This window comes from Amia ocellicauda, chromosome 16 (assembly GCF_036373705.1).
Source record: "Amia ocellicauda isolate fAmiCal2 chromosome 16, fAmiCal2.hap1, whole genome shotgun sequence".
Classification (NCBI taxonomy): Eukaryota; Metazoa; Chordata; class Actinopteri; order Amiiformes; family Amiidae; genus Amia; species Amia ocellicauda.
This window is the reverse complement of record NC_089865.1, coordinates 13,999,100-14,023,792: the sequence shown is the minus strand read 5'-3', so window position 1 is coordinate 14,023,792 and position 24,693 is coordinate 13,999,100. Positions and strand designations below refer to the sequence as shown.

The 24,693-nt window shown below is 36.7% G+C and overlaps 1 protein-coding gene across 2 annotated transcripts in view; it reads right to left on the bottom strand.

Annotated features, from left to right (window-relative positions):
- Positions 1–24,693, bottom strand: part of pde1a (phosphodiesterase 1A, calmodulin-dependent) — an 89,005-nt gene that overhangs the window by 51,080 nt on the left and 13,232 nt on the right. For both annotated transcript variants that reach the window (XM_066687266.1, XM_066687265.1), the window contains exon 2: positions 10,507–10,651. In XM_066687266.1, the coding sequence (XP_066543363.1) occupies positions 10,507–10,651 (145 nt within the window). The remainder of the gene's footprint in view (positions 1–10,506; positions 10,652–24,693) is intronic.

The window sequence follows — 24,693 nt, the reverse complement described above, 5'->3', positions numbered from 1 at the left end:
CAGGGCAACACGGAACTTTTCCAATGTTCTTCACAATGGTTGAAAGCTGCTTGGATTTCCATACCATTTAAAGACATGCTTTCATGTATGCATGTATTATATATATATACACTCACCTAAAGGATTATTAGGAACACCATACTAATACTGTGTTTGACCCCCTTTCGCCTTCAGAACTGCCTTAATTCTACGTGGCATTGATTCAACAAGGTGCTGAAAGCATTCTTTAGAAATGTTGGCCCATATTGATAGGATAGCATCTTGCAGTTGATGGAGATTTGTGGGATGCACATCCAGGGCACGAAGCTCCCGTTCCACCACATCCCAAACATGCTCTATTGGGTTGAGATCTGGTGACTGTGGGGGCCAGTTTAGTACAGTGAACTCATTGTCATGTTCAAGAAACCAATTTGAAATGATTCGACCTTTGTGACATGGTGCATTATCCTGCTGGAAGTAGCCATCAGAGGATGGGTACATGGTGGTCATAAAGGGATGGACATGGTCAGAAACAATGCTCAGGTAGGCCGTGGCATTTAAACGATGCCCAATTGGCACTAAGGGGCCTAAAGTGTGCCAAGAAAACATCCCCCACACCATTACACCACCACCACCAGCCTGCACAGTGGTAACAAGGCATGATGGATCCATGTTCTCATTCTGTTTACGCCAAATTCTGACTCTACCATCTGAATGTCTCAACAGAAATCGAGACTCATCAGACCAGGCAACATTTTTCCAGTCTTCAACTGTCCAATTTTGGTGAGCTTGTGCAAATTGTAGCCTCTTTTTCCTATTTGTAGTGGAGATGAGTGGTACCCGGTGGGGTCTTCTGCTGTTGTAGCCCATCCGCCTCAAGGTTGTACGTGTTGTGGCTTCACAAATGCTTTGCTGCATACCTCGGTTGTAACGAGTGGTTATTTCAGTCAAAGTTGCTCTTCTATCAGCTTGAATCAGTCGGCCCATTCTCCTCTGACCTCTAGCATCAACAAGGCATTTTCGCCCACAGGACTGCCGCATACTGGATGTTTTTCCCTTTTCACACCATTCTTTGTAAACCCTAGAAATGGTTGTGCGTGAAAATCCCAGTAACTGAGCAGATTGTGAAATACTCAGACCGGCCCGTCTGGCACCAACAACCATGCCACGCTCAAAATGGCTTAAATCACCTTTCTTTCCCATTCAGACATTCAGTTTGGAGTTCAGGAGATTGTCTTGACCAGGACCACACCCCTAAATGCATTAAAGCAACTGCCATGTGATTGGTTGGTTAGATAATTGCATTAATGAGAAATTGAACAGGTGTTCCTAATAATCCTTTAGGTGAGTGTATATATATATATACACAGTACTATGCAAAAGTTTTAGGCAGGTGTGAAAAAATGCTGTAAAGTAAGAATGCTTTCAAAAATGGACATGTTAATATATTATATTTATCAATTAACTAAATGCAAAGTGAGTGAACAGAAGAAAAATCTACATCAAGTCCATATTTGGTGTGACCACCCTTTGCCTTCAAAACAGCATCAATTCTTCTAGGTACACTTGCACAAAGTCAGGGATTTTGTAGGCATATAGTCAGGTGTATGATTAAACAATTAGACCAAACTGGGTGAGGAACAGCCAAACTCAGCTAATAAGGTGAGGTTGCTGAAGACAGTTTACGGTCAAAAGTCACAAGCCATGGCAAGACTGAGCACAGCAACAAGACACAAGGTAGTTATACTGCATCAGCAAGGTCTCTCCCAGGCAGAAATTTCAAGGCAGACAGGGGTTTCCAGATGTGCTGTCCAAGCTCTTTTGAAGAAACACAAAGAAACGGGCAACGTTGAGGACCGTAGACGAAGTGGTCGGCCAAGGAAACTTACTGCAGCAGATGAAAGACACATCATGCTTACTTCCCTTCGCAATCGCAAGATGTCCAGCAGTGCCCAGAAAACAGTGGGACCCTGGTACACCAATCTACTGTCTGGAGAAGTCTGGTCAGAAGTGGCCTTCATGGAAGCCATACCTCTGATGTGGCAACAAGGCCAAGCGACTCAACTATGCACGAAAACACAGGAACTGGGGTGCAGAAAAATGGCAGCAGGTGCTCTGGACTGATGAGTCAACATTTGAAATATTTGGCTGTAGCAGAAGGAAAATTAAATTCTGAAGGGCTGGAGAGTGGTACATGAATGAGTGTCTGCAGGCAACAGTGAAGCATGGCGGAGGTTCCTTGCAAGTTTGGGGCTGCATTTCTGCAAATGGAGCTGGGGATTTGGTCAGAATTAATGGTCTCCTCAATGCTGAAAGGTACAGGCAAATACTTATCCATCATGCAATACCATCAGGGAGGCGTCTGATTGGCCCCAAATGTTTACTGCAGCATGACAACGACCCCAAACATACAGCAAAGTCATTAAGAACTATCTTCAGTGTAAAGAAGAAGAACAAAGAGTCCTGGAAGTGATGGTATGGCCCCCACAGAGCCCTGATCTCAACATCATCCAGTCTGTCTGGGATTACATGAAGAGAGAGAAGCAACTGATGCTGCCTAAATCCACAGAAAAACTGTGGTTAGTTCTCCAAGATGTTTGGGCCAACCTACCTGCCGAGTTCCTTCACAAACTGTGTACCTAGAGGAATTGTTTTGGAGGCAAAGGGTGGTCACACCAAATATTGATTTGATGTAGATTTTTCTTCTGTTCACTCACTTAGCATTTAGTTAAGTGATAAATATAATCAATTAACATGTCTATTTTTGAAAGCATTCTTACTTTACAGCTTTGTTTCACACCTGCCTAAAACTTTTGCACAGTACTGTATTATATATAGGGGTTACGGTGCAAAGACATGTTCGTTATTTATCTACAATATACAGGTGCTCGTAAACCAAGAGAGACCGACATAAAATGTAAACAAAAACTCCTTCTTGAGTCCCTCTATACACATAACTAATTTCAACACAAACAAGACAAACGCACATGAAGCAAAGTCCATTAACATCTTCTATGTTTCAATCGATCGCTATCTATCACTGGAATCGCCAATTGCTTCCTGTTTTATCGAGGGGAGTAGCCAGTCACAGAGGGGACACCAGGTCAGGTGATCCCCCAGTTAATGAACCTCCCACGGAGTTCTTTAAACTATTTATTTACCACTGATTTGATTCAAAGTTTACTTTTCCGAGAGAAAACGAAGCTAAACAATGATGCTTGAAGGGCTTTTACCTGAATATTATAGACTCCAATATATCACATACCAAGTCGATCTTCAGTAACACAATTTGGTACTGTTCGTTGCTCATCTTTAAATGTACACTTTATTCTAACAACATTAAAAAGGGATTTATATATTATACTAAACCAAGGAGCAATACCAGGATACTCCCTGTATGATTGCCTAAAGGTATACATTACTCATTGATTAGTATAAACAGAAAAGAAAATAGGAACCATGGAAACATTAGGTAGATTATAATGTCTGAGTGACTCCAGATACAAGAACAGTACATTTTATTGTGCAAATCCTATTAATACAAATATGTCCGTCTGCAATAAACCTATTGATATGAATGAGTCTGACTGGTTGGAGCTACAATTGGCTAGATTCATGTGAAACACAGTTGTAGTGAATAGCACTTTTGCCTTCATCACTGACTCAATTTCCATGGCTTCTTCTCATTGTTTTTCAATTTCAAGCATGAATCCAGTTCTTAACATGGTCTTCTGTTTTTGAGCATCTCAGTTAGATTAATAAATTAATCATTTGCTAATTTGCTCCAAATATACAGCGCATGTAAAGTATTTAAGGTTAGATCATGTAAAACATTCAGGATTTGGGATATTGACTTGTTGTTCTCTAATCTAGTTGAGCAACACAGTATTCACTAATATTGCCATGAAAGGATTGCAATAGTTGTTGTTTCTGGTGTTAATTTCCAGAAGGGAGAAAAACAATGGAATTAGGATGGAGTCAGAAGTGCATCCTAGACCTGCAGATCAAGAATACATCAGAGACATCAGAGACATCTCTAGAGAGATGGGTCATATTCAAACTCAGGCTCTAAGAAGTTCAATGCTACCATGTAGGTCCTCTGCACCACTCAGGCCCCCACAGATGCTAAATGTGGCACATTCAACCTTTCTACAGGCTTCAATGTTACTGAATATTTTAGCTTAATTAAACACCTCCTAAATCAAACACTGACACTTCAGCCCATTAACATTAATGTACATTCAAGCTGGTGAAGGAATAGCTTAGGATTGTTTCATCAAATACATTACTTCACATTGCCACAAGTTAATTTGAGAAAAAAAAAAAAAAAAAGATTTCACCGAGATCAATCTTACGTCAGTACTAGAATGGACAACAAATGTGTAATATACTCCCATTATAATATGCTACTGGTACAGATTTATGGCTATAGAAGTAGAACAAAGTTTAAAAAGTAGGCATATTAAAGTGTTTATGACCACTTTTGCATTATGAAATATGCAATATCACCTCTTGATGAATAGCCATGCTAAACCGATAAGCATTGTGTGATGATAATATATATTTTGATATATTTTTTAAATTAATTAACTGTTTTGTAGCTCCACTACAATACTCAACTCTGCAGAATACAGAAAGCTCACTTTTTGTCACAATGATTCAACAAAATGTATTTAGCCCTAAAACTGGACTATGGGGAACAATATATTGTACAGCACTGGTCTTTTACTGCAGTGGGCCACAGGTGTTCATTCAGTCAACCTACTGCCAAGCGGTGCTAATGTATGGGTTAAAGCCTGACTTAAAGTAAATATCACAAGAGAGGTACGGCCAACTACAAATGAATAAATACATCAGTCCAATCAACAGGATATGCAAGGACAGGAGAAGGATTTAAGTACATGACACAGATTAGAGCACCTCTGCAGGTAAGGCAGCTTTCAGTTTTGGTCACCAAATCGATCCATCTTTAGTCTCAGTCATTACAATGATGTAGACGTATCATACTTAAACCTGACCTTTTTTCCCCCCTGTTTTCATTCTGGCAGCCCTTGGGAGCTTAATCAAAGTCATTTCAGAAGATAAATAACCTATGGCTCTCGAAGATATCCCATTATTCCAACTTCTTAATACCTTAACTGAAACAGTTTCCATGGAAACGAATCCAGACATTGCAATAAATGAAACAGAAATACCTCCAACGTCAGGGGTTTGTAAGCCCGGTTCTGGGAACGGCCATTCAATGGCCAAATGAATCAATATAATTTAATGAAAACCTTTTGCAAATAAGTAAAAACAAGCACTAAGGTCAATTTGATATAGAGTCCACATGTAAATATACTACAAATCATGAACCTGCAGTTAAGACTTAGCTTTTGATTAAGTAAAATAGAGAAGTAGAGGAAGTGTTCTGGACAAAACCTAAATTAGAAGATATGCCTGTTTTTCCCCACTGAGTGGCAGAGCAGTTAACCTGGACACACATTGTAAAAAATGGCCTGACAGTTACATTCTTGTATTCTCTTAGATACAATGCTATTCATTCTGAGATTTGGTTTTAAAATAAAACAAATATTTTTTTTCTGTAAATTCAAATTCACAGTATGGTACAAGACTGTCAGCATGGGATGCATATTTACTTTCCAAGTGATCCAAAACCTAAATCTTGATCTTTATACAAAATTGAGATGTTAAATAATAATCAAAAAGATTATTAGCACAAAGCCATTGAATACTGCCAGGACTACATTAATAGCAGACCTCCTTTGTGCCCAACTCTTTGTATATCCCTGCACAACATTATTCATAGCTCAACTGATCAATTGTATTTTCAACAAAGGTACAATGTTCAACTTTGTCATTACTATTTAAGTGTGCTCAGAGTCCATACAGGAATATTTACAAATGGTTTTCTCCACTTACATGACATCGTTGCACTGAGGCTTTTAAACACTGAACATCAACCCATCTAATTGGGAGAAAAAAGACCAATCAGGTCTATTTCCTTTGATGGTTGATGGTGTATGCACAAAACACACCACCAGACTAATGCAAATAAATATGAAGCAACACTACTAGGTTTTACATTTTATTTTGTAGATGAAAACAGATATGAATTATACAGAAATGTATATTTATCATACGACATAATCTAGTTAATGTTACCGCCTCGTTGTTTTTAAACTTTCAATAGAAAAGATCCCTTAACAGATGGTCAAATTAAAGGCTGAACTATAATATGGATTTTCTCCTTTTTTAATGCATAATGAAATGTAGTGTTGATCTCAAGTCGCATGGAATGACTCGGATAACATCATTAATTACTTTGAACCAACTTTCTTTTTCATCTCCAACATTACAATTTCAGTTTCTCATTAGGTATAGTCTATTTTGTTAGCCAAGATACGCAGTTGGTCAGTGAAAGAATGGCCAGCCAACCCTTGGCTGAGTCACCAAAAACAGACTGTGTGCCAGTTTGGCTTCTCTAGGTATAATTAGCATGGCTGTAATGTAATTCTCAGAGAAATTAATGGAACTGACTTCATACAGAATCAAAACAGGAAAGCTTCTTGCACTTCCCCCATGCGGCAGAACAGCCAGAACCCCCTAGTATTCTGTAAATGCTAACCTCAAATAGTTATGCTAAATAATGCTCTTCAGATCTATTAACTACTATTGATCTTGTTTTATTATTCTAATGGCAATTTAGCACATTTTAAGAATATCGATCATTAGATTTTCAGTTCCTACACAGTATTTCAAATCAGCAAACTAGAATTGGTTTACATACCTGATGGATGTCCATCATGCAAAATGAAAGTAATTGTGGCTCCTACGCATCCTAATAGCACCACTTTACTGGCTAAAAGGCTAAAGTAAAGACCTTTCCAGTTAGCAACAGCTAGTAGTCAGTCTTTATTTTTAAAAATACGTGTAATGGAAGGTAATAAAGTAAAAGAGTTATTATGTAACTTACGTTTTACTCTCTGTATTGATTATTGAGAAGTACAATAATAAGAAGCTAGCTGTCTCATGACAGTTGGTAGATGTGGGTGATTAAATTTGGCCTGTCTGAGCATGCTAAAAGTTGAAATTTTTTTTTTTTTTTTTTTTGGAAATACAAAATAATTATTTGCTGTTGTACTATGTTATTGGATTCAAATATAAAATTCAGCATAATGACAAGTCCCATTTCATTTTCAAGGAAAAGTCACATTACCACAGAAATTATATGTGCATGCTCGACTCTTTTATACAACTTTAGCCAAAATACTGCACAGCCCTGCCAATGCTGAGTAAACTGAAACTTGTGGCATATGATTCTGGACGTGAATGGAACTAACAAAAGGTCACTTCATGCATTTTATTAAAAACATCAAGCACCCCGTATGCAGCTGGGTGTAGTGCAAATATTTATCTTCTGCAATATGTCAAGTTGCCTAATTTTGTCTTTTATTGTTTAATATCCTGCAACAGTAAAGCAGGTTTCACTGTAAAATAGGCCAGTGCTTGTATATATTTTTAATTATGCCACTGATTGTTAAATATATTCATTCCCTGAGTATCTGGAGTTGCATCTCTTCAATTCATTCTTATCAGAACATCAGGTCAGATGAAGGAGCACTAGGTAACAACTTATGACTAATGCATGCAATTCCATAATTGCATACTGTTGAGTTGAAATTAAAGCTTAGGAGAGGATATCTGGGGGCAAATTTTAACAAGACTGGCTTATAGCATGTATTGTTTACTCTGTGCTACTTTACTTCTGAATGGCCAACTCTGAAGCTTCGGTAAAATATAGATAAATCACTTTTAAAATATTGATTTGCTATTATGTTTACCACCCAACACCACTTCAAAAAAATAAATTAATACAGATTGTACCTAATATTAATCTCATGGGCATCCAGCTCACGACTATTAACTGTAGATTTTATTTTATCTTTGTTTTGTTCACATTTTGTTGCAGATATAGTCAGTTTAGTAATGATACTGAACAATAAACACACTTATATGCAATTACCACTAATTACGTTCTTAAAAGACATTTGGCAGATTGTCCCTGCACCCGCAATTCTCATGCATCTGCTATTCCACAGTGGCTGTGTCTCCTTACCTTTATCTTTAGAAAATGGTGTCCAACTTTTGGATGACTACAGCAAATGAAAAGGCAACAGCCCATGCCTGAGCTGCCCAAGTCACACAGATCGACTTTAAGGTTGCATTGTGGCAGGACATGGACGCACCTCTATGTTCTTTGATATGGAAGGCAGCTCTGTTGAACTTTTGCCACAGAAAACAATATGTGGTTCAAAAAATAAAAAATAAAATCCTAGTGCACTTTTGAGATACAATAGAGAAATATTTCTGAGAAAAACAGTCGTACTGTATGTATTGGTAAGCAGGTGGCACAGAGCATGTACAATCTGGCAGGTAGGCTTTTCTGATGCGTCACTCTTCTGGGAATAGCAGCAAGAGCAATACACAAAGAAATTGGTAGTCCACAGATTTAGCAATGATTTATTGATACAAAGAAAACCAGGGCATAAACATATAACTCAAATAATGGAGATGGTCAGTGGAGAGGAACTAGTCTCCTTCTTGACCTACATCCTGCAAAGTTGTTTACAATGATGAGATCCTTATCAAAACAACAGATATTCGACAAATGCTAATTCCAGTTGCATGTGGTTAATCTGCATGATCCCCTTTTACCCAAAGTGCACACTGGCAAATTAACATTCCAAGCGGAGAAGGAATTGTATCATTAATATACAGTATAATTGAAGGAGACAGGCTTCAACATTGTGTCGAACTAGCAAGTGACTCATATGATCCGATTCTCATTTAACCTTACTTTAAATTACTGTCTCCAATTGGAGCCATTTTTTTTTTCCCCACAGTAATGAAACAGATACGCATGTGGCCATGGTGAGTAATGTTCTCCAAATTAGATTTTAAGGGAAATGTACAGAGGGATTACAATGGCTGAAGAATGTCATGCATTGTAAACTGGCTTTACTAGATCTGCTGACTGCAGCGGAAGCAAAACAAACAAAAAAAAAATAGAAGAATTGTCACTGCTAACGGTACACATTTCCTTACACGTATGTGACAAACTATCCTCCTGAAGTCTCAAAATTGCCAAAAGCAGATACGTCTGATAAGATTTACAATTCTTGACTCTGATGCACTTAAACCCCCAAATGGCCTTGCAAATATACCAGAGAAAACTCCCACAGTCCCAAATGCATTAGAGTTCCCTCAAAATGCAAAATATATCCCGACCATTTCTCTTTGCATTGTGCAGAATATCCTGACTCAGGTGATATTTCTGCGGACTCCTTATACTAAGCTGTCTGATCTTCAGTAATATGGCCTATGAAACTGCAGTGATAAAAGTACACATCTACTGGAAAAATAAAAAATAAAATAAAGTAGGAGAGGATGAAGTCAGATTGAATACAAATGTTACAGTCACTCATTACCCAATTAATATTGGATACATTTTTCAAAAAGCTGAAACGTTAATACTTCGAACACAATAACCTATGTATTAATTATTTACATCCCAAACTATTACAGTCCCTGCCCACACCACTGGCACCTTTGTGTATTTTAAAACAAAACTGTAATAAACCAACACATAAGTTCATTTTTATTTCAATAATTTAAAGTCACAGCCAAATGAGACTATATGTTGTATTAGTTAGCCTAACTAATATTAGATTGCAGTTGCAATATTTATAATTCACGCCTTCATAATTGGTGGTCTTGAATAATTTCTAACACACATTCTTCTCATCTACATTAACCTTATGAACCACAAATGCTGTTTTAGAGTATATTTTCAGAGTATAATTACTTTGGGAAATACTGTTAATTTCTTTATTTCTTCTAGGCATCAACAGGCAGTGAACAGGTAGATGAAACAGTTATTTTTGTATATTTTATAAAGTTATCCTATGCATGTAAATCCATAATTACCATTCTCAGTGGCTATGATTCCTGTCACAGAATCCACTTGCTGCAGTAAACCCTCAAGTGCATGCATTGAAGAGAGTAGGGTGTTGCTATGGCTACCTATCAAGTTTCATAGCAAAAAATTGAGATTGAGCATAACACACGCTAACACAATCACCAAAAAACTAAAAAATATCCAAATATGTAAATATGAGAGGCTTTCGCATATACATCTCAAGATAGCTGTGAAAATGAAAAGAAATATTTACAAACAAAAGATAAAACAGCATCAAATAAGCAATGGCTAGTCACATGAACAATTGATATAACCAGAACAGCAAAGAAATGTGAAGTGAGCAGAGATTAACCCAAGGCACATCCCTGAAGTGATTAAAATCATTAAGTTAATCTGTCTGACGCAGGAGATTCATCATTTCACGTCGCGAAGCCTCCAAGAAGACATCGCAAACCGAGTCTGCAAAATCACATCTGGAGCGGCAATGTTGTCATCGATTGCTCTGCACGGGAAACCGACTGCAGTCTTTCATCAGCATTCCTTACCTGACCCGTGCATCTCTGAAACTGGCCCTCCCCCTGAAGGTCTGCACAGGTACACGACTGCCCACTTTACAGCTCCTACTTCTCTGACCATGTTTTCCCCTTCTCTTCAGTGCGTGCTGTACAGTAGATATTGAATGGACTTCATCTGTAGGGAAATGAGTGGGAAATTATTAGATATTGCTTTAATCTACAACAAAAACAATATGTAGTTCTACGGCTGTGTTATGCATGATCATGTATGTTTTCTTTCCAAAACATAAAAATCACACTTTCAAAAGTATCCCAAGGTATCATTCTTACTTGTCTCTTGAAAGTTTATGGTTGAAATGTTAAAAATATACCCATAATGGTTTCTTTTTCTGGAAACAATCATTAATACAGTGTTAGCAGCCCTGTGAAATATTATGTGCCGACACACTATTAGGGTGAAATGTATTATTGTCAGCAAGCCCGCTCTTGAAATTCTTAATTATTATCTGCCACTGCTGCTCACATTTTAAATTTGTTATTCTCCTTCTGACACCTCCGCAAAGTATCTGAAAGTAATCTGCAGGTGTACCCAGAAAGCCATCTACACAAAAGCACAAAACAAAGTGAGATTTCCTGTTAACCATATGTGTGAGGAAAAAAAAAGCACTGCGGTACTTTGGTATTTTACCATCTCATTATCACTGACATTTGATGTTTGACATTTGAGTCAACACAAGTGACTATGAGTTTGTGTGTGTGTGTGTGTGTGTGTGTATATATTGTGAATATAAATGATAAATTACACACACACAAAGTATGAAGTATGAAAAACATGTCCAGAGAACTGCGGTTGAGGGAGGCACCGGCCGGGAGGATGGCAGGTGTGTCTGTGCTCTTTTTAATACAAATTTCACTTTCCATCTCCAGCAATAACTGTGTCATTGGAAGTAATTATAATTCAGGTTGGTTCAGTGAAGCCATCTTTTCAAGGTCTGAGGGCAAATCAATCAATGGCACTGAACATTTTATGCAATATAAAATACAACCCGAACGCTTCATCAGAAGCATAAACATGAAAAGACAGGAATACAGATAGCAGTTAACACAAAGAGCACAGTATAGGTCTGCAACATCCCCCAAGGTCAAGAAGAAACAAACAGCTTTACAGAACTGCTAATATTAACCCTGCGGCCATATTGGCCCAACTCCATTATGTTCCAATGAAACGCATGCATCAAGTGAACTATAATTTTTCAGCATTTGCAGCACAAGTGACAGATCACACCACTAAATAAAACTAAATTAAATTAAATAGGCACTAAATAAGAGAGACTCCCACTTGGCACAATGAAATTCAGTGTCTGAAAATAATATACTTTTGTTCAAAGAGGAACCCAAATGACATCTTACCATATATTTTACATTTCATCCAAAATGATGGTTTAAAATGAATGCACATGTTTGTATGCTAATATACGCAGACATCTGTTTTGTCTGCATATTTTCAAACATTTAAAGTAAACCTCTGAATTAATGCAGAAAAGGGCACTTCTTTCCAAATAATTGGATGTGTAATTATTTGTTTGTTTATCGAGGAGTGCCATGGTGTTAGTGCTATTCAAATAATCATCACCTTCAGCAGATGAAGTGTGTTTGCCCTGTGATGCATCCAGTTTGCAATCCATTCGATTTGATTATGTCTGAGCAAGACTTGCGCGAAGCAGCTCGTTTCATTTTCTCTGGTTGCTATGGCAAAAAACAGAAACACTCACACTGTTAAACCCTGATTTTAAATCCTCACGGCTGGATCCTGTAAGTAGAACATTAGTGTGCGAGTGTGGGGGGGGGGCGTGAAAACAAGGTTAATGTACTACTTTATGCAAAGGGTATGTTTATCTAATAATTGTCCAGCAAGAGAAGGTAGAGAAAGAGTGTGAAAGATTGATAGAGAGTAGAAAATGCAGTTTTCATGTTGCTTCCGGACAGTTATTATAACTCAGCAATCAAATATGCAAAAATTAAGACTATAGCTTTGTTCCTCCCAGCTGTTGGGCTAAGGCAGATGCTGTGCATGGAATAAGATATGGAAATTAATTCAATGTCTTCTTTAGAATATATTTCTTTATGTGATGTATGTGTGCTGAGCATTCCAATGCCTGTTTTGTTTACACCCCCCCCCCACCACCACCACCATATACAATCATATTCCTTCCCCTACAAACAATTCAGATCTTAGTATCAGGAGGTTGGCGTGCTCCTCTTCAAGTGTATCCATTTGAGTGAGAATGGTAGTTTAACTTTCTAAGAACTCACTTAACAATATGACGAGCATTTTGAAAAGAAAATTATAAAGCTGTCCAAGATTTAGGAATCTAAAATGTAAATATATTCTTGATTTCCCCGGATTTAAGTTCTAATATGTGGCATGTATAGTAACTACACAGTCAATATAGTAACACCACAATTATGCTTGGCGTGCATTTTGAGAGAATGTTTAATTAGACAAATCAATATATCCAAATAAAATGCATTCAGCATGCTGACTTTGCTTGCTTTTTGATCTTCTTAACTGCGTGTCTAGCTCTAGCTATAGCTATAAGACACTACATATTATTTGTTCTGAAAAAAACATTAAAATTAAGAATATAACAAAGAACAAGGAACTGCAACACCCAAAGTAGCTTAACAGTGAGTCAGATCTACTTTAAATTTTGTCTGAAATTCCATGTTTAAAACAAGAGATTAACAAAGCAGGTGATTCTTGGATGTAACCATCAGTAAATGAAACACAAATGTTGTCAAAATGTTCAACAAATGGAGCACAAGTAGAGGTATAACAATGTTTACAAACAACACTGAGAAAGAAAAGATGGTATTAACCATATCTGCGCAGAATGCAGATGTAAAATGCAAAGTATTTAAAGTTCATATACTTTATTAATAGGTATGCTTGCACCAAATAAAATCTTCAGTGGTTTGGAAAAAAATGATCATCATTATTGAAGTAGTACATTTTTTCTGTACAGTACATTTCAAAATTTGACACCACCACCAGGCACTGGAGATAAGCAGTTCATTTTATCTTAAAAAACAAATTGCATGAGCCATTTCACCATATTGTGTATTATAATTATAAAGGAATGAATTGAAGGATACTTCTCTAAGTACCCTTAACTATGACATTAGCAAAGCTGGTAGCAGAGGAAAAGGCCTACCGATGCTAATGTACTGAATCCATTTAATCGTGACACCATTACGCTTTACTATGAATACTAATTTAATTTCCCACACATAAAAAAAAAAAAAAGTAAAACTGCTAAATGAATGTTTGCTGTATTTATGTAAACATCCCCTTTAGCCATGAACTGGGATAATAAATTACTTTTTTGTATTAACATATTTCAATTTTATTACTAAAGAAAAAAAGAAAAAGTTACTCATGGGATTTAAAACAATATTAACGATAAAACATCAAATTAAAACCGAGAAAGCAACCGTTCCTTGTTAATTACCTTGCAGTATTTTCTATCATTCGATCAATTATCACACCAATGAGATAAAATAACTTTTAAAGTCAGACAAACCCCACAATGAATAACCAAGAGGGAAGCTGACATAACACATCTCCGAGTCAAAAACAAAATATGCCCTATTTACCTTCTGTCACCGAGGATGAAAAAGGCCCATAACATCAGTAAAATACAAGCACATTGAAACCTGTTTTTCCTCGTCTATGTCCAATAAGTACTGTTCCTGTAATAAGGTGAAGTTGCCAGTCTAAGATCAACTGAAAAGAGCAAAGATCATCATACACTAAGCACAAAAGAGATGAGGCCTACTACTGACCTGCCAAGTATTTCTTGGATGCAGGGGACTTGTTTCTCATTGACGCACCCCTTGCCGAGAAAATAATCAACATCCAGGAATATATCTCCAAATACAGACAAACTGTCACAATAACAAGGCAATCTGGGTTATACTGCCGTTTGCCATCATTCACACATTTTATAGAAATGAAGAATGACCTGGAGCAGTTTGCATTATATTAAAACTGAGATCAAGTCAAGGCATACTGCCAATATTACGCTCATTAAAAGAAGGTACCAAAAGCAGCACAAAAGCAGTTAAACAATACATTATTTACATATCCTGATTTTTAGCACTGTTTTCTTTTGTTTGGCTCCAGATCACTCAGTACTTAAAACGATACTTCAGGATTTTGGCATTTACACTTACTCACCCAGAGTCATACGAATCCATGAAAAACTTTTTTTAATTCTGTGCATCTAGTTTGAAGAAATGTTAATTTATCGTTTCGTGCAAATGGTCGCAAATCACTGACTCTCAAAAGCAGGCTAATAGATCTTATAAAATACAAAAGCTGGATGGACAGCACTTTTGTACATTAAGTATTCTCTACAAGTCAATACAAAATCAAAAGTATTTTGATGAATATGTTTAAAAATTGTTTTCTTTTGGAACTATCTTGCCAAACTACACATTTCAAAAGCTGTGATGGTCTGCACAAGGATATGCAGAACCGAAAGTTGTCCGTAAATGGGCAGTATGTGGAAACTCATTTTCTACGATTACCAGTACATTTTACGAATTCATTGAACTATTCATTTGCCATTTATAGTATTGTAAGACTACAAATGACAAACGGCCAAGCTTTTGAGTATTTAAAATATCTATTATCCGGCTTTTGAGAGTCAGCGATTTACAACCATTTGCTTCCAGTAATTGTGCTACTGACGAAATTATACATTCAAATTCCTACAAACTGGAACACAGAATTAATATGAAATATGACAGGATTTGTATGACTCTAGGTCAGTAAGCAACAGGCTAAAATGCCAAAATACTGAACTATCCCTATAAGGAGGAGAGCAGCTCTTCATATAGTAAGCACAACAGATTTGACCCCCTACTGCCTGGCCTTCATGGTAGCTCTTCGAAGTGAGGTATTTGGAGCTCATTCACTCCCTCAGCGACTTTGCTGAAATTGAGTCCCTGCGCAAAGTTAACACCCCAGACAGATGGGGAGCAAGGAGTGATTTATCACATGATGATGCACCCTGCCATCACCAGACACCTCACTTTTAACGGATGTGTCAATGGACAGACCGACCACAATGATGATGTTTTGATGTCATAAATTTAACCCACAATTACGTCACTAAATGTCCTTAAGAGTACCTGCAGCATCAGAATATCCCCATGTTTCCGGTCACCTTGTCAGCTGAGAAGGAAATTATTCATCTACCTTTCAAATGTTTGCACACATTTTAATGTCAGAGCTTACATCTCACAGTTGAGGATAAAGCCACCTCAGCAGGAAGGAGATAGACGGCCAAAGGACTACTATCGCAAGGATGGCAAAGGTCATTAAAACCTAGGTTAAGCATAGCCCTAAACACAGCTATGTTTTGCATGTTGTTGGGTGGTTTTAATTTACCTTTTGAGGTTGAGATTATTGTCCCCTAGGTTGTAATTATCGTGACCCTGAAACTGTGGTCAGCTAACTTTCTACAGGTGGTCAGATAATCACAGGAAGAGAGTGGCAGCAGAGTTTATAGATTATACTACAGATGCAAACATTGAAAACCTTTAAAACGCAGACTGCAGAAGCAGGAAAAATATGTACAAATATCATTTTGAGTGGAAACCTGTCCATTATATAGCTTTGGCATTATGTGGGTGTCTGAATTCTTCACTTGGGAATTGTATGCCTCTTCAGTGCTCTTAACACAACAGGTATGAAAAATAATAGCTGAAGTGACTGTACTCTTACTCAAGCAACTTACATTCTTTTCTGATTTTACGGGGATAAAATCACACACTTTCATGCTTTTTATTATTATTATTTCATGTTTGTGTTTACAAACCCTCTAACACTGTCCAGGATTCTCAAATAATTGGAGATGAATCTCTTCTGAATTGTGATTTCCATGTATCCTGTTACTATCTTTTATACATACATAAATTCAATGTAAATTAACTTGTGCTTGTCCCCTCTGACTATCTAATTTGTGCTATTTGGCATTCAGCCTAGGGATAGACTTTAGTTTGGACTAAGGTGGCCACAAAACTAACATTATTCCTGACCATAACATAAATATAACCCTTACATAATGTCTGTCTTATAATAATACACTCACAACTCTCAATATAATGCAAGGGCCACCCAAACTATATAGTCTAACCCTTTCCACTATTCTCACACAAGAACATCATATTAACTGCTAACATACAGATTAATACGGAGTTGATCCCTGCAAGTGTGACTGGACTTAGTTTACATTTAAGGATTAGACAAGAGATAGGATTAGGGCTAAATGTCCAAGTAAGGACAATTAACCATTTGGGATTAACTAAAATGCATTGAGTTTCAGACTGGGCATAACTTCAAAATGTAATGTTGGCTTCAACAGAGATTGTTGTGTATGTGTAAAGTATTTTTTGGAACAGCATCATATTTTAGAATAAAGACTGTTATCATTATTTAGTTTCAAGGGTGATTATTTTCCTATTCCTGTATTAAATATTTTGCAAATTAATTATAATTGATGTCATATAATTTAACACACCTACACCAATACAAACATTACAAACATACAAATTGCAATACAAAAGAGGCCCTGCCTAAAACATCTCTTGCAATGTCTGAGAAAGTGACAAGAAAATCTCAGGTTAGTGTAAATAAAAGAAAAACAGATTGTAAAACATTCTGCAGCAGCATTCTGGGAAAAAAAAACACTCAAAATCCTTCTATCAAAATTACCTACTGTTGTTTATTGGCCTACATCATATTAGCATAATCATCCTCCCTGGACGCACACTTACCAAATGATCTTTCACACTGCAAAGTGCAAATCAATTGGAGTCAGTGAATAGACTCTGGCAATGTTGTTAAAGTAGGAAGGGAGGAAAAAAAAAAACACACAGATTCAATAACACTGAGCAGAGATTAATATAGACTTTTCATAATTGCTTTAAAAAAGTTTGGATATTAATTAATATTCAATTTGAGAATCATAAACAACAGATTTAAACATTATATTAGTCCCCAACAATAAAATATCCACACAACAACAGGCCCAACAAACAGAGATGTGGATGAGGAATAAATTATATGTCTTACATTTTCTTTACTGAAATTCTGAAACTATTATAGATAGTTTGGGTAAATGATACCCTGGTAGAAATCTTGACAGGATCCTGTAGGTTCCTACAAGATCCTTTTGGATCCCCATAGGATCCTGTTCAGGAATGGGATCCTGGTCAACCTCCTGTTCAGGAACGGTATCTTGGGTACAACCCTGTGAGGAATACGATTTTATATCAATCATAATGCCTAATCCCTAAAAGTCAAATAAATATAATATTAATATGGTTTAATGTAAAATTAATATTAATACAAACATACTTTAAGACATATAATACCTAATACATTTAATCTAATTCTCAAATCATGAATAATACATATTTTACATGACAATGATCAATGTTAATAATATAATTTATTGATAATCATATGTTCTGCAGCAGAATGAGGTTTCAGGACTTTTAGAGAAAATGGGCAATAGTTTGAGAAAATACTCAGTTTCAGTTACACTTTCATGTCCAGATTACTTTCATATTTAATAATTTCCAGATTACTTATATATTTAACTCATATAGCACCTGCTCATCACTCCTACAGATCAATACTAATATCTGGATTATTCTGTGCCAAATAATTTAATCTTCAATGTTAAAAGAACACATATATACTAAGTACCAAAATCAATACATGAAAACTATATTCTAGGCAAGGTATTTGGATTGGGAACCGGTATTGCCTATTCATTCATGCTGATCAGATATTTAATGTGTCCTTTTACTGATCAGAGTAAAATCACAATAGTTAAATGAATAAAGCCTTCTGTATAGTGACCCATATGTTGAAGTAAGAACTAGTTGTATGACACTGAAGGCAAAGTGACAGAAAGGGACTTGCCAGCATTACTTTTTTTGAATGGCAAAATAATAATTCACCTGAAATAAGGCTGACAACACTAATAATAGCTAATTAATTAATTAGCTGATAGACCATCCAATAAGAAAAAGGAAGGCAATGCAGCCACATTCTCATGCTGGTCTCCTGCAATGCTTCAGATGGTCACAGCTGATTAATCAAGAGCCAGGGCAACTCCAATGTAATATATATATATATATATATATATATATATATATATAAGGAATAGCAGAATAGAATCTGATGAAAAGTAATTTGGGTGGTGACACATCCTAGGTTCATCTCCCTTCCAAGTTCACCATCAGATGTCGTTCTTACGGCAGTTGTCTGTACCCTTCTAATCTGATTATTGCATTCTCATTATCAACCCGTCAAGCAATTACCCCACCTGTTCCTCATTTAACAGCTCACTACTTATAGCCCTTTACTTTCACAAACATAAGTATTGTTTTCCCCACTCTCGCAACCTTACCGAGCGCTTTCATTTAATCCGTTTCCCGAAATCCTGTGCATTGACCCCACCATTCTTCAACCAATTGATTGACCTACTGCTTGTTTACATGACTATGCCTTTTGCCTCAACCTTCTTGCACTGTTACTTGGATTTCCACTCTTCAGTGAAACTTTCGGTTCTCCAGAATCGACAACTGGATCCTCACCTCTGTTTACCTATCTGGGCATCTGGACATGACGGATGGCTGTATTGAATTCACAATATTTAACAACTATATAATACACATATACATACACACACACACACACACACACACTCACTAAACAAATTAAAGAACAGCTAGACATAATGGAATTTTATGGACATTTATTTTTTCTTTCAAACACATAAAATTGTGTGTACTAGTGCTGCACAATTAATCATATCGCAATCGCAATGTCAGCCTGTGTGATTATATGACGGCAAAATGCATGCATGATGGTGAAAGCCCAGATTAGTAAAGAGACAGCTGAACAAAACAAAGAACAACCTGTAAGCCGAACAAAACAAAGCACAATTACAGATGTGTTTGTGAGTGTCACGCCATATGACAAGTCTTCACAGAGATATAAAGAAATCACCAATTCCATAACGCACTGCTTGGCAAGAGACATGATGCCCATATACACCGTTAGCAATGTGGGATTTCAGAAAATGATCCACACACTGGACAAGAGGTACCAGCTGCCCTCGCGAAACTGTTTCTCTCAAGTCGCAATCCCTGAGCTTTACAGCAAATGCCGTGTGGAGGTTCAACTGGAAATGGTTACGGTGACGTTCTTTTCAACCACTATGGACCTGTGCTCAAGCAGGACGACTGAACCATATATTATCCATCACTGTGCACTTTGTCGACGAGGAGTTTGAATGGAAAAGCTGCTGCCTGAAAACATTATATTTCCCCGAAAAAAACAGTTTTAGTGGTTTGATTGAACCACACTTTTATATCCAGTTTAATTTTCAAAAGAGTTTATACAAAGTATATGTTACATCCTGATTAAATGTCTTGTTTGTTTGGACAATCTTATGTTCATGAAAATTTGTATGTTCTTATTTATTGTTCTATTTATTTTATTTAGCTGTACTATTGAGAAAATAACAAGTTTGCAGTAATGCAAAGATGTTATTTAATTTTGTAAAAATAATATTTTAATTTGAAAACACTGTGCATTTCTAGTTGTTGTTGTTGCTAGTTTGTATGTTTGAGTTGAGAAATACACAGTTCAGCATTATCAGTAATCTGTGTGTGCATTTTCCTTGATAACCAAGTAAGTTGACTCATGATACCATTTGTATATTATATCGCAATCGCAATATTGACATCAGTAATCACAATATGACATTTTCCCCAAATCGTGCAAGTAGTGTGTACTCTTTGTTATTATTCTTCCTTCAAGAAACTAGTGTAGCATGTTCCATATACATTTATCCACACAATACCACATGATGTGGAACATTATAGGTTTTAGTACAATATATGGTCAGGATCCTAGGATATGGCATAGGATCATGTATGATCCTGTAAGATCTTGCAGGATTCTGAACAGGATCTTACAAGATCCTGCATATGATCATATATCCTTATCTTAAACATGATCCTGGCCAAGAGGCGTAGCATAAACATCGGAAAGAAAATGGATGAAAGAATAACTACAAACATGAAATGGTTTACTAACTTCAGTTGAAGCCAATTCGTATTCTGACCCATATGAGACTTCCAGTACTTGAATAAATAAAATATTAATCCATTATGTTGCATATTCTTCTTCATCTTGTACTTAAAAATCAATAGATAAGCTTTCTTGATGAACAATGAAAATCACTTTTCAAAGAGCAGTCTTTTTTAATGTACTGTGATAATGTGGGGGTGCACAAGTCCCTCTCTACATGTAACTAATAAAGACAAATAGCTACCATACAAAGTCTGTGATCTGTAGTCCAAGTCTAAATCGTACACAAAGCCCCATTACTGTAATCAATCCGTTTCTCAGTACTCTGCTTAAACAATACACTCCGTTCCTACTCCCCGTTTCTTCTCCTTCTCTACACAACAGGTAGTCATTGTAGATTGCCCCCACCTGGGTCCGGGGAAGCACAGCGCAGCTTGGGGCGCGGTCCAGCATGGCATCACAGTACCTTTTGAATACTAAATTCAATGAATCAAGCTCTCCATATTCAATCACTTTTCCAGGATAGGGTTGCAGTGAGTTGGAGCCAACCTCACACAGATATAGTGCAAGGCAGGGCAATACAAAACTCAAAGTAAATATCCTTAAATAAATCAATGATAATACTAGTTGACTATCCTAGATGGTACTGATCTGAATCTGTGGCAAGAGCATTTCTCGACAGTGGTCAAGAGCTCTGAGGGGACAACGTATAACGGGCCAAATGCCCTTAGAGGTTGGGGAGCACAAGCTGGCTGGGAAATCCTTACGTCTCCAAATGATGTGACCCATGTCTCTGATAATGGCACTAGGCTAGAGGCACCTGACCACTGAGAGCTGGGGCTGTCTTTGGCCTGCCACAATTACTCTGCTGTTTGTTCTCAAGAGCCAGCTGTGCGAAAAACAACAGATGGATTGACAATTAAATCTCAGAGAACACATGTAGATTGTCTTCACATCTCTTGGGTACATGCAGAGGTTTGAGCACTGTGCCAGGCTGAATAGTAATTGATAAATCCACATTGTTAGTTATCAAATGAGAAAAGTAAGTCAAATTAGAAAAATAAAAGCATCATTCCTCATATGTAGGGCACACAAATGCTAAAAGCAACACAAACTCCATTCACCAGCTGAACATTGGGATTGGCATACCGCTTACATGCTGTAACAAAGCTTACAAAGCCAGCAGGATGTGATGAATGAGATAAACGTTTGATCTGTGTTCCAACAGGAACTCTAGGAAGTTCATTTCAACTTGTAAACATCTGAAAACATATTTTAAATGGCATTCAGAAGCCGGTCTGTTTGTTATGAAAGGAAACGATATAAAGAGATATTTCTGTGTGCCATGATGTATGATAGAGATTTGGATACCATATACAGTGAACTTTGAGAATGCATGATTCTTATGGGGGGGGTGAAACAAAGCATCAAACTGTGACTTGCTTTGAGATCATTTTACGTTGGCATTGACCTTTTCAGGTATTGAAACATAAATTTAGTCTTGTTCCTACTGCATTTTAAACAGCATATGCCAGTTATGAGTAGCTTAAATGAAAAAAAGCCTAAAACTGCAAAAGGCCTAAAAATACTAACGAAAATTGATTATTTTCCAGACTATTGTTATTATTACTGAATGAGTATGTTTTCTGATAATGATGTATAATTAATCTGAAAAGAACCTTGCGTCAAGGTGGACAGTGTACGATTATGACCCAATCCATGACTCTGTATATCAGATTAACTCTGACTACATATGCTATCCATTTGACTGCTTCCTTAATTTTAGGAAGATTACCTTGTTTGCTTTGGAGCAGAATTGATTAAAGACCTAATTCTCGGAGAGTAAAAGGAATAATGAATCAATGCCAATATCAATGGTAATATATATATAATTTATTCTATTTTCCTATTAAATTCTCCTTTAAGGTGACCATATTCCACTATGTGATCAAGATTGTTTACACTAAGGGTTCTTGGCTATATGCAGTACATTAAAAAAGTATTAGGTCAAAGCAAAATGTTTCAAACACATCTGTTCATGTGGAGTGGAAGCGAAGGCCCACCCTTGGCATTAATGATGCTTTTGACACACGGATGTAGTAATAAAGAATAAGTACATACATAAATATACTGGGTCCTCACAATAAATTTCCTTCAATGATGCCAGTACACTGATATCTAAAATATTATATATTCACACTCATGGGACCCTTCTCGAACACCAGCATCTGCGTAGGACATGTTCTCTGGTACAATCTGTTTGGTTTATAGTGTAATTGGAACAATATTTTAATTGCTAGCACAACAATGCTGATACCATCAAACAAAGTATAAAATAAAAACAAAATACGGTAATGCAGTACATGCAACTTAAAAAATATATAAACAATAAAATATATACAGCAGAGTAAGATACTGCATATTTTATTCTAAACTAAACCAAACATGTCCTTTTAAGTCACTGCTTTTGCCTACATTATTAAAATAACAGATAAGTTGTAATTCCATTAGGCCAAATGCCCTGAAACAAGTAGATCATTTTGATGAAACAAGGAACATGAAAAAGGGATATATGAATCTCTCTCTCAGCAAAAGTAATGCTATAACCCTTCTTGGTCAGGAACATTTTAGAAGTTACACATTAAAAGTTCTCTGAAGGAACAGCACTGAATAATTAAGATGTCCGTTCTCTTTAGCAAAGGTAATATAAGCTTTAAATTAAATATCAAAGACATTAAGAAATCATTTTTCAACCTTCTAGGCACAAAAATAGATTCCTAATTGACTGCAAAGCTCATTCATTGTTAATAAAATAATGTGTCCCATAATTTCAAGACATGTCTTACAAGTTGAAGTGAATAAATCTGAATTTTCAATTACAAGCAAAAGTCCATATGTAGTTTTATGAAGCAATAGTTCCTAAATGAATTGTACACATCATCCTTAAGTGTAAACTGGTATATATGCATACAGTGCCTAGAAAAAGTATTCAGACCCTCTCAGTTTGTTTTCAATATGAATTAATATGAAATAAAAAGTAATGATTGCATAAGTATTCAAACCTTTTGATTTGGCAAAACATACAGTGCCTCAGAAAAGTATTCAGACCCTTCCTATGGTGTCCCATTTTGTGAAATTATAAAATGATGCATACACATTATTTAACTTAATATTTTATTTGAAACATCAATGCTCAAACTGAAGGGTTTTAAGGGTAAGATAAGTTACAGAAAATGTCAGCAAAAACTGAAGAGAAAAAATTGATATGTTGATTACATAAGCATTGAGACCAGTCAACAAAATTTTGGGTGGAAACACCTTGGCAGCAATTAGAGCCATAAGTCTCTTTGGGTAAGTCTCTACCAAGTGGGTTGGTGCAATTTCAGTTATTGCACCAATTTTCTGTTATTTCGGCAGATTTTCGCAAGTTGCTTGGGGATCTCTTAAGGAAAGCAGTTTTCCACTATTTCCACAGATTCTCCATAGGATTCAAGTCAGGACTTTGACTGGGTCATTCAAGGACATTCACTTTCTTATTCTTTACCCACTCCAGTGTGGCTTTGGCCTTGACTGCTGAAAGGTGAATTTTCACACGTTTTAAATCTTTAGCAGACTGAAACAGGTTTTCCTCTAGCATTTGCCTGTACTACCAACCATTTCTTCTCCAATCGTAACAAGTTTTCCATTCCCTGCTGAGGAGAAGCATTCTGATATATTGTCTGATCACAACACCTGTTGCCACATTTTTGCAGGATCACACAGGGGCTTTGAGAGGTCTTATTTTTCAGTAATGGCTGGCACCCTGCCATACAAGGCTAGTTTTGTGAAGTGTTCTGGATATTGTTGACTGATGCACATTTTCTCAAATCTCAGCTGTTGAACTCTGCAGCTCTTTCATAGTTGTCATTGGCCTCACAGTGGCATCCCTCACCAGTTTCCATCTTGTCCGGGAGCTCAGTTTGTAGGGACGGTCTGATCTAGGCAGTGTCTGGGTGATACAATGCACCTTCCATTTCCTGATGATTGAGTAGACT